The sequence below is a fragment of the Bemisia tabaci genome, chromosome 1 (genome assembly GCF_918797505.1).
Source record: "Bemisia tabaci chromosome 1, PGI_BMITA_v3".
Classification (NCBI taxonomy): Eukaryota; Metazoa; Arthropoda; class Insecta; order Hemiptera; family Aleyrodidae; genus Bemisia; species Bemisia tabaci.
This window is the reverse complement of record NC_092793.1, coordinates 45234731-45252910: the sequence shown is the minus strand read 5'-3', so window position 1 is coordinate 45252910 and position 18180 is coordinate 45234731. Positions and strand designations below refer to the sequence as shown.

Sequence of the window (18180 nt, the reverse complement as noted above, 5' to 3'; positions counted from 1 at the left end):
TTTCATTTATTAGAGTCGATCGACATTTTAAATATTAGTGTCGAACTTTAACTTCCGTAAATTTTCGTCAGAATTTGTCAGCTCTGGTTAGGGAAAAAGTTATACAACTCTATACCTGCCTAGAATATTTGGGCAGTTTTCAATGAATTATCTCATGCAGTTGGTCGAAGTTTGACAGAGATTTGCCCGCATTCTGAATGCCAAAATGAGGTTTTATGCTACAAAAATGTACAGTGCAAGCTTTACGACAACGCTTTACCCTGTAAAATGACGGGGTAGGGCCGCATGTCATTCAACAACGGAGCGGTTTGCCAGGACTACAAATAAAACCGATTTTTTCCGTCACATTATTTTTTAGTGTATTTTTTTTTTTTTTATTTTCTTCAATGTGTGAATGAGCAAAAAGCTGGGTTAACTTGCTTACACACCCTGGCGTTTAATCGTCCTAAACGCGAACGCGCCGATATGATCGCTTACAAAGGCGGCGCGGGAGAAACTTACGATAAATAAACACTGACCTTGGCAATGTATTTAAAGCCAACTTGCCTAAGGGCCAACGTGATGATAAAGCGAACGTACGTTACGAAGCACCTCTAGACCCTACTTTACACCGCGAGAAGAAAATAAAAACACTCGAACGTGGAAAAAACCGATATCTTTTCCTGCATGGCGCAAAAATAAAGAAGCATACGTGCTACATCGTTCGCGCTCACAAGTTTCGTTTCGCAATATTGTGTAGCTTTGAATCATAGCTACGCAACTGAACGAGAAAAAAATATGATCAGTACCGGAGTGTAATTGCCTTTTGAAAGTACAAAAAAACGTAAAATACATAAAAAGACGAACAATATACCGCTTTCTTGGATTTTCTTGCATCAGTTTTCGAACGTTTTAAAAATCGAATAAAAATCACCTAAATGTTATTTAAGCATTCTTCATAACGCCGATTTTTTTACAAGTTTGCTTCTGCACATTATAAGAAAGTTCGTGCCGGCTGCTAATTTCTTTCATCTCCTCATAATAGATCTTCAGCCCCTACCCATTATATTGTACCGTACCGGAGGACTATAAAAGACTTATTTCTGTAATTTATGGGAGCAAATTGAACTTCGCAACAACTTCGAAATTTTCGATAAAATCATTCCGCGAGCCTGCTGAACAGGACGGTGACGGTAAAAACAAAATTCTCTCGCAGAAAAACACCTGAATACAATTTCGAATAAGAAAGCCGAACAAAACTTCAACTGAAAAGAGTCATTTCAAGGTAAGTTAATTTGATGAGAGGTCATGCCACGAGAAAACGCCAAGAATCATGCAAAAGATCTGGTTTCGGTCCCGTGCGAAACCATGAGCGCAACTTGCGAAAGTCAAACGTGGGTTGGAGAAAATACAGAGAGCTAAGCAGGGATCAAACAAACCGTCAACTCGCTTGCTCCTAACCCACATGTCACTTCATCAAGTTACGCGCTTCAGCACAATATTCAAAGGCAACAATAACATCCTCATCTCACGTATTTCAAATCGAAATACTATAAGAGAGGAGTCGCCTCTACACTAAATTGGGAGAACAGGCATATCACAGCCGAGACTTGCGTCGAGTCCAAAGCGAGGGCGAACAGGAGCCCAACTGCTCGAAAACAGGGCGAAAACCGATGAATTCGACAGCCTGTTCTCAAATGTATAATCAACCGGTTTTCGAACTGAATCCGGCAATCGGGGCTCTTCGTCCCTCTCCTGAGACGAGACCGCGACACAACGCTAAAAAATTCGGAAAAACCAACACCTGACTTTCCCTTAGGCAAAACACAGAGAACACACAGAATAGATCACACTTAGAAAAAAAAGCATGCTGTTAAAGGACACTTGGAGGGGGTAGGGGGTGCGGACAGGGGAGGGGGCTCCGGAGAGACGAGCATCCGGAAACCAGACCGGAAACGCACTGACAACAGCCGGAACACCGCGAACACTGCCGGAAAAGCGCGGCATCGCGAACCGGAAACGTCCCGACACTGTGGATGCGGTCCCGCGGGAAACAGTAAGTACGGTCGCGGCGGCGAAGAGTTGAACCATCACAAAAAGGTAATTCCAGCACTGTAATCCAGGTGAGCTTCTTGGCGGCGAGGCGCAGGCGGTCGGTCGTCGCAACACTGAACACTCGGTTAAAGATCGAGCAACACACCAACGGGACGGATCACATCGTATCGCATCGGATCGAACGCACAACCACTACGCACTGGGTCATCGATGATGATCGAGGGGAAAATTCCACGGCACATGTGAAAGGGGCGTAAGGTCCACAGGGGAAGGATCAGGGATTCGGGAGGGTTATCAATACCAACACGACGAGCTTGAAAAAAGAACGAGTAAGCTGAAGAGGAACCTCCGATTCCACGTTCCCAACTCCTCGCTGCTAGGTGAAGTATAGAAAATTTCTTCAGAAGATCCTCTTGGTTAATTCTCAGGATCAACAAATTATTCTCGCGACTCAATTCTGATTCCTCTATATTTTTGGTTAGATATCGCTAATGTACGCTTTGATCTCGGTAGTCAAAATTTTCTTCTTACTCACGTGGTTTGAAAACCAGCTTCATTTTCTGAAAAAACGTAAGTGCTTATAAAAATGAATGAACGAAACACCATTAGCAGTCAGTCTGGGAGACGGAACGATGGAATAAGCGGGGCTGCCACGATCAAAACTTCAGTAAAGCCTGGTGAAGAAGTAAGAGGACTCATTTAAATATTGTATGTTTTGAATAACGACAGTCCTCATCTCTACTTGGAGAAATGGAATGGGGTGGAGTGTTCCACCGTTACACCCACCACTTTCAGAGCTTTTTTAACTGAAAGAGAAAACCAGTAAGACCGTAGTAACTTTCTGAAAATTTTTCACGCGATTAGATGTATCAATAATCTATGCTTAACTGAAAGATCCTAATGAAAGATCGGAGAAAAAGTGAGAACCCTCCGTCGGCCTCAAACAGTTGAGGCCTTTCGCTGATACCTCGGGAATGGTAGAAGCTCTTGCTTCCAGATCTCCAACTTTCAACTGCACTGAAAAAAAACTCCGGTCGTGGAAGCCGTACTAACGAGCCACATAGACATACCGTCCGCGTTCCGGGCTGAGAGGCCGAAAGTTCCGGACGTGGCACCCGGAGCAGTCGAAGCTACGGCTCAGGCACCCGGAACTTTCGACATATGAGCCCAGAACATACCGTGCGTCTATATGGCTCGTAACTTTTTTTTCAGTGTGTTAATCTATACCTTACTGGTTCTAGAGCGACGTGCTGCCAACCATCCACTTATTCGGTAAGTCAATAGTTCAGTATTGGAGTCCTGGAAGTAAAAGCTTCCGCCATTCCCAAGATAACAATAGACGGTCTCTCTTGGACTCTGCTCCGACTTGAGGATAATCTCGCGCTGATTCCTGAAGACCCGAGAGGATCTGGGACTGTCCCGACTGTGGCAACCCCGCGGAAAAGCGGAGCGGAAGAGGTGTTAAAGAGAGATAGAGAGCGAGAGAAAGGGAGAGAGAGGAACTTTTGTGCTTACCCGTGTTGGAATCTGGAGGAGGCGTAGAGAGGCAGAGCGGGGAGCGGCGGCTGGCCGGAGCTGGGGATGGCGGCCGGTTCGTGGTACTCGGTGGTGAGGAGGCAGTCCTCCAGCTTGTGCTCCGTGTCGTGAGCTTTCGCCGCCGATTTGATGTCCATGAATGACACCGTCGCGCAGAGGCCCCCGCCACCGTCTTCTTCTTTGATCCGGGGCAGGAGTTTGACGCTCTGCACCCGCCCATACCTGCAACAACGGAAAAAAAACATAAAAATTAGCACCGAGTCAACGACAAAACAAACGTTTCGAAATTTGAAAAAAAAAAGGCTTACAGGTCTACCTCAAAGACAGGAGACACTCCACTTGGCCTCTTGATGACAGGTGGAGCCTTTTACTTTCGGGGATTCAACACTTGTTTGTGGACATTTACAGGGGAGCAACAGCCATCTTATCTACTAGACGGATGATGAGTATCGGGTGACGTCATGAACCAAACGAGTTTGCTAAACTTCGGTATGTTTGCAAGGCGAACTACTCAACAAGTTGTGAACCACCTGTCTAATAGGTAGGTAAACAGTTGAATGATGAAGTCCCGAAAATAAAAGCTTCCATCATTGCCTAAGATACCAGTGGAGGGTTTCTCGTCTCTTATCTACCTACACGACGTCATCAGTAGGCGAATTTCCACGAGTGGATTTGGTCTCATATCTTCGCCAGTACTTATTCTTCAATTTATTAACCAAGGGTATCCCCGCGCTCAGTTTACTTAGCCAGTAGTTTCCCGGTGGAATCACTCCCCACATGTGAATGATCGACAATCGATATTTCTCCACTTAAAGCTATGGTAAAGAATCGATTGCCAAGATGCTCGTGGCAAACACCCTGTGTATCGATCATTTCCATAGGTTTTATGGCAGATCAATCGATATATCGCAAAGCACGCCACGCCACTGAGGTTTCCACTTAAACACAAAATCGATCAAATTTCAGACACCTGCGTATTCTCAATTCCCGCTTAGTCAAGAACTCCAGACCTTCGGACGCCTCGTTTCCTCTGGAGAATTCTCCGTAAGCTAGATGAAAACGGCGAATAAAATTCTGGGAAAATAGAGTTGTTGCATGTGTGAGGAATTGGCGATTTGACTACTGATTCTTGTGTAAAAGTTCGCGAGAAACACGATGGTGCCACTGGTTTCCTCTGAAATCAACTCCCAACCTCAATAAAAGCTCTCAAGTTGAGGCCAAAATGGAGGGGATATCCCACGCTTTCCTGAGAGTCCACCTCTACGTCAAGACAAACTCTCCATGCAAAGATAAGGAGCAAATACGAGGGTCATCCAATAAGTAAGGTTCCCTACTTTGTATCTTCCGAGCGAAAAGAGATAAATCAAATCGGTAAAAACGTACATATTAGACATACTCTAAGCTTTAAAACAAGCTCAAGTTTTTGAAAATCGGTTGAGGACTTCGCGAGAAAACTCAATTTTACTGAGACAACCTCTCGTCGTCGCGTGCCCACCTCCGAGGTCAGGATGCGCGGAGAGTCCCTTACTTCAGACTCGGCTTATCGCCTCTAAACATCAAATCGAAAAGGAATTTAAAAGATTTTATCAAGTAGGCCTTACTTTACTTTTTGAGATAGTCTCCGCATCTTTTTTGACATTTCTGGTATCATTACAGCAGCTCTTTCATGCCTTCCGCGTAAAATGTCTGGTCTTGGCTCCAAAACCAGTCATTGCCAGCGATCTGCACTTCTTAATCAGTTGCTTACCGTGGTAAAATTTTTCCCCAATCCTCCGTACTCTCTTAATTTAGCCTTAGGTGACTTTCGTCTATTCCTGAGATGAAAAACTCCCACTGTGGAAAGCGATTTCCAACCGATTTAGAGGTGAAGATCGCTGGCAATGACTGATGGTTTTAGAGCCAAGACCAGACCTTTTACGCGGAAGGCATGAAAGAGCTGCTGTAATGATACCAGAAATGTCAAAAAAGATGCGGAGACTATCTCAAAAAGTAAAGTAAGGCCTACTTGATAAAATCTTTTAAATTCCTTTTCGATTTGATGTTTAGAGGCGATAAGCCGAGTCTGAAGTAAGGGACTCTCCGCGCATCCTGACCTCGGAGGTGGGCACGCGACGACGAGAGGTTGTCTCAGTAAAATTGAGTTTTCTCGCGAAGTCCTCAACCGATTTTCAAAAACTTGAGCTTGTTTTAAAGCTTAGAGTATGTCTAATATGTACGTTTTTACCGATTTGATTTATCTCTTTCCGCTCGGAAGATACAATGTAGGGAACCTTACTTTTTCGATGACCCTCGTACATTGACAGGGCTGCCACCTTATTTGGGGACTCTAAAACTGAAAACACGGCAACCCTGCTAATGTATTTGATCCCTATCTTTGCATGGAGAGTTTGTCTTGATATAGAGGTGGACTCTCAGGATAGCGTGGGATATCCCCTCCATTCTGGTCTCAACTTGAGACCTTTTTTTGAGCTTGAGAGTTGATTTCAGGGAAAACTAGTGGCACCATCGTGTTTCTCGCGAACTTTTACATACGAATCAGCAGTCAAATCGCAAATTCCTCACACATGCAACATCTTCATTTCCCGGAGAAGCATTTCAAGTTCTCCGGAGAATCCGACAACGCGGGTCGGGACGTGGAGCGTCGAGTTTTTCCTCGGCCGGGCCGCGGCGGAACGGGCAACGGGACGGGACGATGAAGCGATACGGTTTCATTACGGATGCGGAGAGGCCGCGGCCGAGGGAGAGAGAGTTAGACGGGAAATCTAACCGTTGTATCTGGATTCTGGGTCTTTATTGCGCCTTTTTTAATAGGCTCTTCCGTCCATCGCGTCGTTAGAGCACTCCGATTCTCGACTTCATTAGCTGACTCCGACTCCTCCGGCCGGCCATTCCGGCCCCGGGATCCCCGGGCTCGTGCACCGGAGTTCGGGACCGCTCGCCCGTCGTCGTCGTCGCGCCGCTCCGAATCGGACGCGTTTGAATCGAAAGGAACTATGTCCATCCTAACACGGGCCCTGAGGTATACGAGGATACATGCATGACACGGCTCATGCTACGTTGGATATGTGTAGTTCCTTTTGATTGAAATGCGTCCAACTGACTTTCGAAGCTGAGTCGAAGCTCCGAATTCAGCAGCGGCGCGTCGTGCCGAGTTATCGACAATTTTAAAAGTGGGATGCATTTTCCTCGAATCGAGGGCTGTTTCTGAGGGTTGCCGTAATTTCTTCATCTTCGAACTCCATGACTTCTTTTGCTTTCCCCTGAAAATGAAATTCCCTGACATTTCCCTGATTTCCTGGACACATTTTGGTGAAATTCCCTGACAATAGAGGATATGCCAGATGGTGAAAAAGTCACGATTAGAAATCGTTTTCGGGCAGAATTTGTTGTCCAAAACGTCTAACCTATTCTAGAAAGCTAATTAAGGTGCTTATCAATTTTTCCCTGACATTTTTCACATTTTCCCTGGCATTTCCTGGTTTCCCTGACTTTTCTCAATACCGTGATATTTTCCGGGTTTCTCGGTATTCCCTGACTGTGGCAACCCTGAAGTAACTTGTCGGAGGCTCGTGGAGCTTCGAAGCCGCGTTGGGTGAAACGCCCACACTTTTCCCGGTTTTGGCAACCCTGAAACTGCGAGGCTCCGATTCGAAGTGCCTCGGCAACGCTGATATTCAGATTATGACCAGTTTCGAAACGGGGCCATGCCATGCTCCGTGCGCGAGCGTCCACCATACATCCACAACATCTCACAGTCGCGGTCCCTCGACAGGGTACGTGCCCCCCCCCCCCCCCCCCCCCCGCTCCTCCAGCTCAGCGAATGCACGACCGAGGAAAGCTTAAAATCCAAGCGAAAAAGGCGAACCGTGCTGCGCGGAAAGCGATGGAGCCTGACACAGTCCCTAAAAGACAGCAAAGGATAAAATGAAGTTGTTAGAGAATGAACCTGGCGGAAAATTGTATCGAACAAACCCTTTGTCCTAAGTCAAAGTGTCAATTATCATACTGAAGACTTTCAGAAATTGCTTGGATTGTTCGCTTGTGTTCGCTTGATGCTTGCGTAGTTACTTTTTGGACGCAAAAAAAAGAGATTTGAAGGTTGGTAAATGGACAGGGCCATCCGAAAAAAAAATAAAAATTAAAAAATAAAAATCTAAAAATTAATTTATTTTACCCTTTGAATGGTAACAATATAAAATTCTTATATGGTTGTAAATTTCGAGACATTACACTCTTTTTTATTGTTAATTAACCCTGATACAAAAGGTAAAAGATTATCATCTTTACTTAAATTCTAGGTTAGGCAGAGGTGGGGGGCAGAAAGGGGTACAATTTTACTCAAAAGAGCACTCAGTACATCTCTCTCGCGGAATAATGTGGACTTCCTGCGGTTTTGTCTAAAATGACGTCAAGTTTTGTGCACTTACTACTTCTTCATGAATTCTGGGGGTTCTTCTTTTTAACTACTACTATAAACTACACCAATTTTGCTGATTTACCTAAATCTGTCAGTTCGCATAGATTAGAATAATCGAATTTTAAAGGCAATCCGATTTCGACATGGGCAATACTGCTTTTCCCGGTAACGTGGCAGCGTACTACACGAGTCGGGTGATAGAACTATACACGAAAGCGCTACGATTTTGAGTCGGCTGTGACAACCGGCAATACGGCAGGGTTTTCAAGTTCCAACGCCATCAGGACGGATTCGAAATCGATTCGTTCGACTAGCCGGGCGATACAATGGGTCCGCGGCGCCGTCCCAGAAGCTAGAGCACTGCCAGCGCGATTCCGCCCTTCCAAGACCCATCCCAGCCGCAAACGAAATTCGGTGCTCGACAACTTGGACAGAAAAAAAGAAGAAAAAAAAAACTTGAACGATGCCGGAAAATCGATGAGTTCCTTAACGAGGAACGAAAACCGCTGGCACTCACCGACACAGCTGGTTCAAAGCCTCGACTTTTTCAGGGTGTCTACACTGGAAAAAAACACATTGGGTTTAGAGTCCAGACTCTTAAAAACATTGACAAGAAAAAGTACTCTTGATACAATCAGAATCGAGCTTAAATCAAGAACCAAACCTCTTAATTTAAGCGGATTACGTTTTGATTCAAGCAAAAATCCGATTGAATCATGAGTATTTTTTCTTGTCAATGTTTTCAAGAGCCTGGACTCTAGATCCAATGCGTTTTCTTTCCAGTGTAGCAATTTTCAACAAAAAATATCTTTGCCATTTCCCTGATTTCTTTGACAAGACGGGCAAAACAGGAGGAAAATTCAAAATTCCCTGACGGGCAGAAAAAATAATTCCCTGACATTTCCCTGACAAAAAGTAGAAATATTCCTTCTCGACATGGTTGACCTGATTCGATGTAAGTAAGAATTTTATCTTGTTTTAGGAATATAATGTAATAAATAGAGCAAAATATATGGTGCCTTGGCTGATGCGAGGTATTTTTGACTTGTTTTTACAATTTAAAAAACATCAGCAGAAAGGCTGTTGTGAATTTTAGAAGAAATCTCCGCAAGAGTAAAATTCGCGAAACATTTTTCAAAAAATCCGTGTTTTTTTATTTCCCTGGCGTTTCCTTGACGACAAGTCCGTACTCTCCTCATATAGGAAGTTTAATTTTAACGTGATTCTATAAGGGATCCGGGGACGAGATCCGAGATCTGCTACCAGGTTTCGCTGCTACACAGTCTGCGTCTTGATTGAGATGATTGAGGGAAGAAGAATTTTAAATCATGAGAGAGGAGGGGGGAAGAATCGCGAAGAGAAGGAGGGGGGTGTCTGATCTTCAGAGGTAACTGACCGTCGACGGAAAATTACAACGTGTAATAATAAGGCAGAATAAGTCGACCGAATGGGCTCGAAAAAAAAAAAAACGAGTAAAAGAAACAAAACCGCGGAGAACAAGAAAGAATTGATAAGGGCACTTGAAGAAAACGAAAAAAAATTCCGTTTCCACAACGGCGTGCAGTACGTTTCGACGACATTGCTTCACTGATGTAACGTTCAACGCTGGAGTTGACTTATCTTTAGGCAACGAGGAAGTGGAAGGGCCAATAGATAAAGATTCGATAAATTCTAATTTTGAAATTTCATTCTTACGGTGAGAGCGGCTTCGCCTGCCGCTTGCCCTTATAACGGGAGAAATTTTCCCGAATTATGTTTTTTTCTTTTTTTGTCATACTGTAACGACGTATCCTCACAATCCCTTGAACAGATCTAAAAAAGCTTTAGAACTCCTATTGAAATCCCATCACAGACAGTGGTTGAGCAAAAATTGCGGTCGATGTACCTATTTGTGACCGGGTCTGGGAAAGGAGATATTACCCACCCTGAGAAAATTTTCTTCAACTTTTCGCAAAAACTTGGCACCGTACTTCCAAAGCCTGAAAATTTTGTTGGGCGGACTCCAGGATTCATATCTTTTTAGATTTTGGAGCTTTCAGGGGCGAACTTGCGCCAAAACCCCCGGATTTTCTTCCTCAATTCAGTGGTACCAATAACTCAAATTCGACGGACTCTAGGATTCATATCTTTCAAGATTTTTGAGCTTTCAGGGGCAAACTTGCGCCAAAACCCCCGGATTTTCTTCCTCCATTCAGTGGTACCAATAACTCAAATTTGATCGAGTTTTTTAGAAATAAGGTCCCTTTGCACGGATTCGGTTACATTCGTACTTTCCACAGAGATGGAGCCCCGAACAGAGAGTGAAAAGGGGAATTTCACCGGTGCCGTTTTAAATTAACTCCGAGGGTGGAATGATGAATTGTCTCAACTCGTCAATTATCAAGACCTGAGGCCACGCAGAAAGCTCGCCGTAGAATCCCTGTAGGTGCGTAGAGACCAGGGATCGATCACTTCACAATGGAATGGGGGAAATGAGGGGGGGGGGGGTTAAGTTGAGGGTGCGAGAGGGAGGGAGATGAATATCGCTCCACTTCCGGGCTCGTCGAAAGCTCCGAAGTGAAAAGCTGAGCGAAAGCGACTTGGCAACCCTCCGGGAGGCTCCGAGTCTTTCTTCATTTAGGGACATGCCCTACAAGGCTTGACAGTTGAGGCGCACGGTGCGGTGGGGCAAAAAAGGGGGGGGAGGATGCGGCGGCGGCGGCGGCAACGGCGGCCGTGCAGGCGGGGAGGCGGAGGGGGGAGCAGCGCGGCCATTATAGTATAACCCCGAGCCCCGCCCATTCACCTCGATACACAGCCGGCGGTGCCGCTTCCACCGCCCAGATGCCAAATTTCATGTTTTTCTTATTTATAAAACCGGAGTCCACGCGAAATCAACTGATGACCACTCGTCAAAGACGTACTGATTCAGTGGCTGCGTCTTTCGTGCTATGATCGATGAAACGATGTTGCAGAAAGATCGATTTAAAAGTGAGAAAATCCGCCGTCTTGTGACGTCATCCGGCGGCATTTCCCGTTTGAACACATGTATTTCAGCATTTTTAATAATTTGTTCATATCTTTATCAATTCACGAAGTAGTGTCTTCTGAAACATGAAATTCTCAAAACTTCAGACACCTGAAAATTGTGTGAGGGGGGGGGGGGGGGGGTAGGGAGGCCTCGCACGAGCTCTCCCTGAAACATAACAGATGACGTAACGATGACGTAACAGGGCTGAGGGAAATAGAGCATCAGCAGCAGGGTAAACACGCGAACGGTAAACTCCTGGCAACCTGCAACCCGATGTACAAACAGAACCATCAAAGCAGTCGTAAAACACGGAACGGTCGTAAAGGTGATTGAATGAACTCCTTCGACAGACCGACCAACACTCTCGATCATTCGGATTACCAGGAGCTAAATCCCTTCGAAGGCACGAATCGTTCCGACATTGGAACAATGTGGGCTTTTTGATAAATAAATTGAAGAGGGTAGACTCGTAAAACAGACCATACACTGGTTTTACAGAAGATAATTTTACTTTAGATTTTGAGTTGTTGAACGAAGTCTCATCGTTTCGTAAGGGTGGATCAGGAAGAGAGCTGATACCTTATCTCATTTTGGATCGATTGAGGCTGAAAGGACCCAACACATCGAGTTATGAGTGTAGTCAAGTGCTCAACTAGAGGTGAATTTCACCAAAAGTTACTTGTCACGAAAAAATGGTGATGGGAAGAGCGGTTAAAATTTATAATAAACTCGTCGGCCCTCACGTCGACAAGGATCGGACCCAAAGTTTGAGAAGGTATTTGGTTCGACTTGATGACTGATGATCCTCTTTCTCTCCTTCGTTTTTACCCCCGACTCGTTCAACCTGCCGACCTTGAGTCTAAATGTATCCCTTCGCAACGATTAACGGCTCGCGAATCGTCTCAAAACGGCTACTTTCGCCGGAGCTGCAGTTTTTCGGGCGGCCCGCACCGGCGTCGGTAAAAATAACCGTCCTCTTGCGCAAACCAACACAGTCGCGACGGATGTTAAATCCGTCCCTAATTACACGCGGCGAGAGTACGTATATCAAAGGGCCTTGGAGACGCGAAAAAAAGGAGGCTGTGCCCTGAGCTGTGTTCATTGAAATTTTGCGAGGGGACCTCGGAATAATACGGGAGGGTCTAGTTCCCTGCTTTCCGGCAGCTTCCCCCGGCCCCCTATCCGCCGGGGTATCGGGATAAAACGGGGGTCCAGCGGTCGGAATTCTGTGTGGAAACATTTGCAAACAAATTTGAATGGTAAAAATTGGATAGGAGAATTTTCTTAATTCATTTTGAGCAAGATCACGCGAAAAAATTCGTAAAACTACAGCGAACTGCATATGAATAAACTTACTAGCTCTCAGTTGATTGGACGCGAGTCTTAACAAAAAATAGCTCCGGTAGAAATACTTGCATCCTCACTTTTAACCTAATACGCTCTCAAAAACAAAGAACTCTCGAGACCTTAAAAAACTTTATCTCGGTGGTCCGTCACCCCTCATCGGTCACATCTTTCAAAATCGCCAAAATGAGCTGAGAATGAAGGAGGAGCGTTGAACAGCATTTTGCAATTAGGCACTACTCTTTCTGGCTTATTTTAGAAACAACATCTTTGCTATTTGTTTCCCTGTGCAGATAGGCGCTTTTACGCATGAGCTGAAAATAGTAATTCCTAATTGCAAAGTGAAGTTCAATTGCAGCCTGAGAGAGATACACCTCCCAGCGAAAATCCGAACTTTTCACTACAAATTGAACACCAACGCAGCGTCGAATTTTCATGACTTGAGACTCCATTCAACAGAACGGGAGCGAACAACAACGACGGAATGCAAAAACAACACGCTCATCGTCGCAAACACACGGACGGGGACGGAATGATTTTTTCATTCCACCTACGGTTCACTATTGACTTTTCGGTATTATTCTTTCCTACGGAGACGCCGTTGAAAACAGGCGAAGTTGTCAATTTTGGTGAAGGGTTGGGTTTCAGGCTGCAAAATTCGCCGACATAAGAGAGACAGGGGAGGTCCATCGCTCTCACCCCCCTCCACCCTTACAATTTTAAAAAAATGATTTGTCTTCAGATTGGTAATCGATAGACTTAATTGCTGTAAATATAGATTATAAAATCGTTTCTTAGAAGTAGTCCGACTCTTGATAACGGCTTGCCGGTCGAAGGTTCGAGAAACGCGATTAGAAATACGTGCACGCTACAACTACCTGTGCAGGATCAGTTTTCGGCACACCTTCCAGAGCTTTCTTCCTGGCTCGATTTAACTGATTGCTAGGATATCATCGCCTGCAGAATATCCGCAAATTTGCCGCAAGTCCATTGCAGTTCCGATCACAACGGATCTCCCGGGCGTGAAACGCACAAAACGCAAAGCGACCAAACCAGGAGCCCGATGGAACGATACCTACACGGTACTAAATCAGGTTCCGATCGAAATTTTCCACGATCGTAAAAATAACCGTCGACTGGATCTGCTATACAGGGTGTTTCAAAAGTAGGTATCTGCCTTTAATGTCTTTCGAACAAATTCGAAAATCGAGAGACACCGGTACGTCTCCTGAAGAGCCCAAGACTCAGATGTGCGGAAAAGAGGGGCCCCTTACAAATTTCGAGTACCGGTTTCAGCGTTTTTCAATATTCGAATTCGTTCGAAAGATATTCAACTTTAATCCGTTCTTTTAGGGTACCTTCTATTCAGAACCTCCAAGTGCACATAATGAGGTTTTATTTGCCTGCATGACCATGACATTTACTATAATCTTAAGGTTACGTGTATTTGTTCAAATGGTTGGAAAAGAGGAACCCCTTAAAAATATCGAGTACCTGTCTCAGCGTTTTTCAATATTCGAATCCGTTCGAAAGATATTCCAAGTTGGATACGTTCTTTTAGGGTACCTTTTACTCAGAACCTCGAAGTGCACATAATGAGGTTTTATTTGTCCGCATGACCATGAAATTAACTCAAATCTTGAAATTAGACGTATTTGCTCAGATTTAAACCCAATGTGCGCATTGCATTGGAAAACATATTTTAAACTTGAGCCTCTACTGTGGTAAGGTTGGTAATATATGGAAAAGGTGATTCGTCTAAAGTTGGCAAAAACCTCTTCTCACACACTCACCAATTTTCTCCATGAGTCCGAATGACCATTCTCTCCCTGTAAAGGTACTCTAGACGTGGACCCGGTGCACAGTGTTATGGTCTGGGCTGCGGAGATAAATAGAAATCGCTCCGTCGGCAGCGCCATTCCCGAGCATCACGCGGTCGGCGCAGGCCCGATTCCCGAGCATCTAACCCACGCTCGGCGCCGGCGTTGCCAACAATTTTTTCATACTGTCAGCTTTCACGTAGTGGCTCGGTCGGCAGTTCAGCTGGGCCAGGACACCCGAGCTCACCGCCACCGCGACGCGAGCTATGCCTTGTGAAAAGCACCATGGTAAAAAGATGAGCTTCGGGATGTTCCTGTGCAGACTTTCAAGTTCATACGGTCAAAAAATTCAATTTTTTGGCTCCTTGGACATGATAATATTCCTTTACACACTTAAATCCGGCCCGAGGGACCAATAATTATTGAGTTATGAATGAAAATGACCTCCGGCTCTCGAGTTCGAAAAGTTAAAAATATAAATATCGTTAGATAACTTGACCACAAGCAACCCTCTTCGGATACGATGACAAGAAAACATTTGACCAAGCTGCTTAAATTCGGCCCGCGGGACCAGTTAGTAAGTTGTGGTTAAAAATACTACCGGTTCACGAGTTAAATGGTCAAGAGTAAGAATATTAGGGATTTCAGTCTTGAAACTGAGGGTGATTTTGCTAGTGAACGGTAATGGCGAAAGGTCTGTCTATAATTCAAAAATCCGGCCCGAGGGACCATTTATTAGGTTACCACCGAAGGTAGTATTGGCCTCCTCAGTTCAAAGGCGATTTTTGACACTAAACAGTTAGTGGAGTAAATATTACAAGCCTTCCAGAGATGAAATAGTAAAATTAACCTTATTTCCTTATTCCCGGGCTAGTCGGCCGCCCCCTCTATGCCCCTGTCCGATTTTTAACGAGGAATTCTAGATTTAGTGTAAATCCCTCGGCAGAAAAAAGAAAAAGAAGAGGAAGGTAAATACCACTGAAATTTAAGTCTTCCAAACGTGTACCCGCTGCACTGAAAAAATGTTGCGGACTACGTAGACATACCGTCCGTTCCGGACTCGGAGGCCGAAAATTTCGGATGCAGGATCCGTAGCTTCGACTGCTCCGGGTGCTACACCCGGAACTTTCGACTTCTGAGCGTGGCACGCGGACGGTATGTCCATACAGCCCGTAAGTACGACAACCACGGCTGGAAGTGTTTTTTCAGTGTATTCATAATTTGTGCCGCTCTGGTGTGGGAGATGTCTGCGTCGATGTGTGCATATGGTGAGAGTTATCAATGAAATGGCTGCATTTTGCAATTGGGAGCTAAAAATTCTGCCGCATCTGAGAAAAACACTTATGTGCATAGGGAAACTAAGGGCACATACGTTGTTTTTTAACCGGACCAGAATTTTTAGTACCTAATTGCAAAATGTAATCCAAATGATTGAAACGAATGACACACAGCGTTCAGCGACCGTCAGAAATTTTTCCTCAATTTGTTCCTCTTGCTCTTTCCATCCCTCTACATTTCCCAAGTATCATTGCGCAACTGATATCTCTCTCTCTCTTCGCTACATTATTGACACCCACCCTCCCTGTAACCTTACGAAATCAAAGGTAGAGTCCTCATCCTGATCGCGCTCGAGGATAAACACCACCCTGATCCTACTATTCAAACACCACCCTGATCCTAATATTCAAACACCACCCTGATCCTAATATTCAAACACCACCCTGATCCTAATATTCAAACACACACCCCTGATCCTAGTATTCAAACACCACCCTGATCCTAGTATTCAAACACCGCCCTGATCCTAGTATTCAAACACCACCCTGATCCTAATATTCAAACACACACCCCTGATCCTAATATTCAAACACCACCCTGATCCTAATATTAAAACACCGCCCTGATCCTAATATTCGAACACCACCCTGATCCTAATATTCGAACACCACCCTGATCCTAATATTCAAACACCACCCTGATCCGAATATTCAAAATCTTGGGGGCTTTTAAAAAGAGAAATAACGGCGATGTTTTTCTCTAGCGGCGCTTCCCTACATTTGGCACCTGCTTTCGAAAAGGCAAGAAAAACAGGCGACTATATCGTCAGAAGCGATAAGACATGGAGCGCCCGGGACCGATCGTATAAATCCTTGAACTATGTATTTTGCTCTCAGTTAACTTACGCAAGATAAGATAAACTCAATTGATTTTACAACACTTCATGAGCTCATCGTGGAAAACATATTCTCCATGAAAACAGGATTAAATTATAGACGGAATCGAAGCTACCAGGCGATTGCATGACATCATAAATTCACGTTGAATTCGCCCGGAAGTTCGATCCGCTAGGAAAATTGGCATAGGGGAAAAAAGTGCACGACTTCCGTCAGTCTCAAATCGCGATGCAAAATGGGGAAAGAAAAAAAGAAAAAAGTAGATGCGATAATCACATCATTATTGTAAAATGGAAAAAAAGTGCACAACTAACATCGGTCTCAAATCGCGATGCAAAATGGGGAAAGAAAAAAAGAAAAAAGTAGATGCGATAATCACATCATTATTGTAAAATGGAAAAAAGTGAACAACTTACATCGGTCTCAAATCGCGATTCAAAATGAGGAAAGAAAGAAAATAAAAAAAGTTGGTGCGATAATTACAACATTATTGTAAAGCAACGAAAAAACTAAAATGATATTTCAAAAAGACGGATATTAAGCCCGTCAATTTTCCAAATTACATGTCTCAAGCTTATATTCGATATTCTACGTCGATACATCGATGTGCTGATTGCGATGATGTCAGCAAGGGGACGATGAATGACAAAACGCAAGTCCTGAATAAAACTGCCGTCCGAAGCAGACTATTGATTCGTTTTTTTCCGTGTGGCTTGTGTCCGCTTGATTCATCAAAAATACGAGACTTTCAGCTTGAAATCGCGACGCAATTTCCCACAGTCTTCTGCTGAATCTTTGCTGAGACCAAGGGTTTCCCATCGGTAGATTTCTACTGAATTCAACGTCAGCTCTGAACGTCAATGGTGGTGGTTTGCGACGGTTTCGTTCTTATTGTCTTCATTTTTCGCTGTGCTGTGATACGAACATACGACTAATCTGCGACGCACTACTCTCATTTTCTATAAATAGCCTAATTTTTTCCTTCAGAAAAGGTGGAAATTCAGCTCTTTCCGCATCAAGCAGACTTCTAAATTTACACTCAACAAGAAGCCAGTAGCGAAATCTATAATGCGAAGGCGAGGAATGGTAATCGGAACTTTTCACAACATCGGTAACTTCCAGTGAGCTTTCTATGCTTCCTGGTGTGAAGTTCCCGTCGATTCCCTCAAGAAAGCCCACATCTCCTTTTGGTATGTATTTAATGTTAAATGTTTTCCCCCCCATTATCTTCTGTAAAAATTCTTCGGCGCAGGCACGAAGCTGACCACCGAATTTCAAACAGAACCAAAATTATTTCGGCGCGAAGACTCGGGAAAAGAATTGTTCCCTAGATCCTGGACAGAGCCATGGAGTCTCTATGGCTCTGTCTTGTCTCTCTATGATAGAGAGACTTTCCATCGAAATCATGGTCATTTTTTCCTGATTTTTTAAAATTTTCGGGCATTTCCCGATTTTCCCGGTATTTCCTGAGCGTGGCAACCCTGGACGACTCCTGAATGTTGATGCGTCGTTTGTCCTCAGCACGGCAGCACGGAGGACCGGGACCTCGTCGGCGATGAGCCCGATTCGGCGAGGGTCCCCGAAGGAGGGGCTCCTCCTCGCTCCAGCGGCGAAGCGCGAGGCGACGGAGCGGATCAGCAACCGCGGGCAAGATCGTGGCCGGATCGGAGACGGAGACGAAGAGAACACGGTGCCGGTGGCACGACATCGAATCTGCCAGCGACGACGACGCCGGGAGCCCGACAACGACGTCGGTGGAGGAAAAGATGACCTGGTTATTTTCTCCGTTCGCTTGCGAAACGCAACTGCAATCAGAGTGCAGGAGGAACGGCCGGGCCCGGCGAC

At 44.9% G+C, this 18180-nt stretch overlaps 1 protein-coding gene across 4 annotated transcripts in view; it reads right to left on the bottom strand.

Moving 5' to 3' along the window:
• Positions 1-18180, bottom strand: part of spen (split ends) — a 159249-nt gene that overhangs the window by 87931 nt on the left and 53138 nt on the right. For all 4 annotated transcript variants that reach the window (XM_072301450.1, XM_019059071.2, XM_019059069.2 and 1 more), the window contains one exon: positions 3550-3792. In XM_072301450.1, the coding sequence (XP_072157551.1) occupies positions 3550-3792 (243 nt within the window). The remainder of the gene's footprint in view (positions 1-3549; positions 3793-18180) is intronic.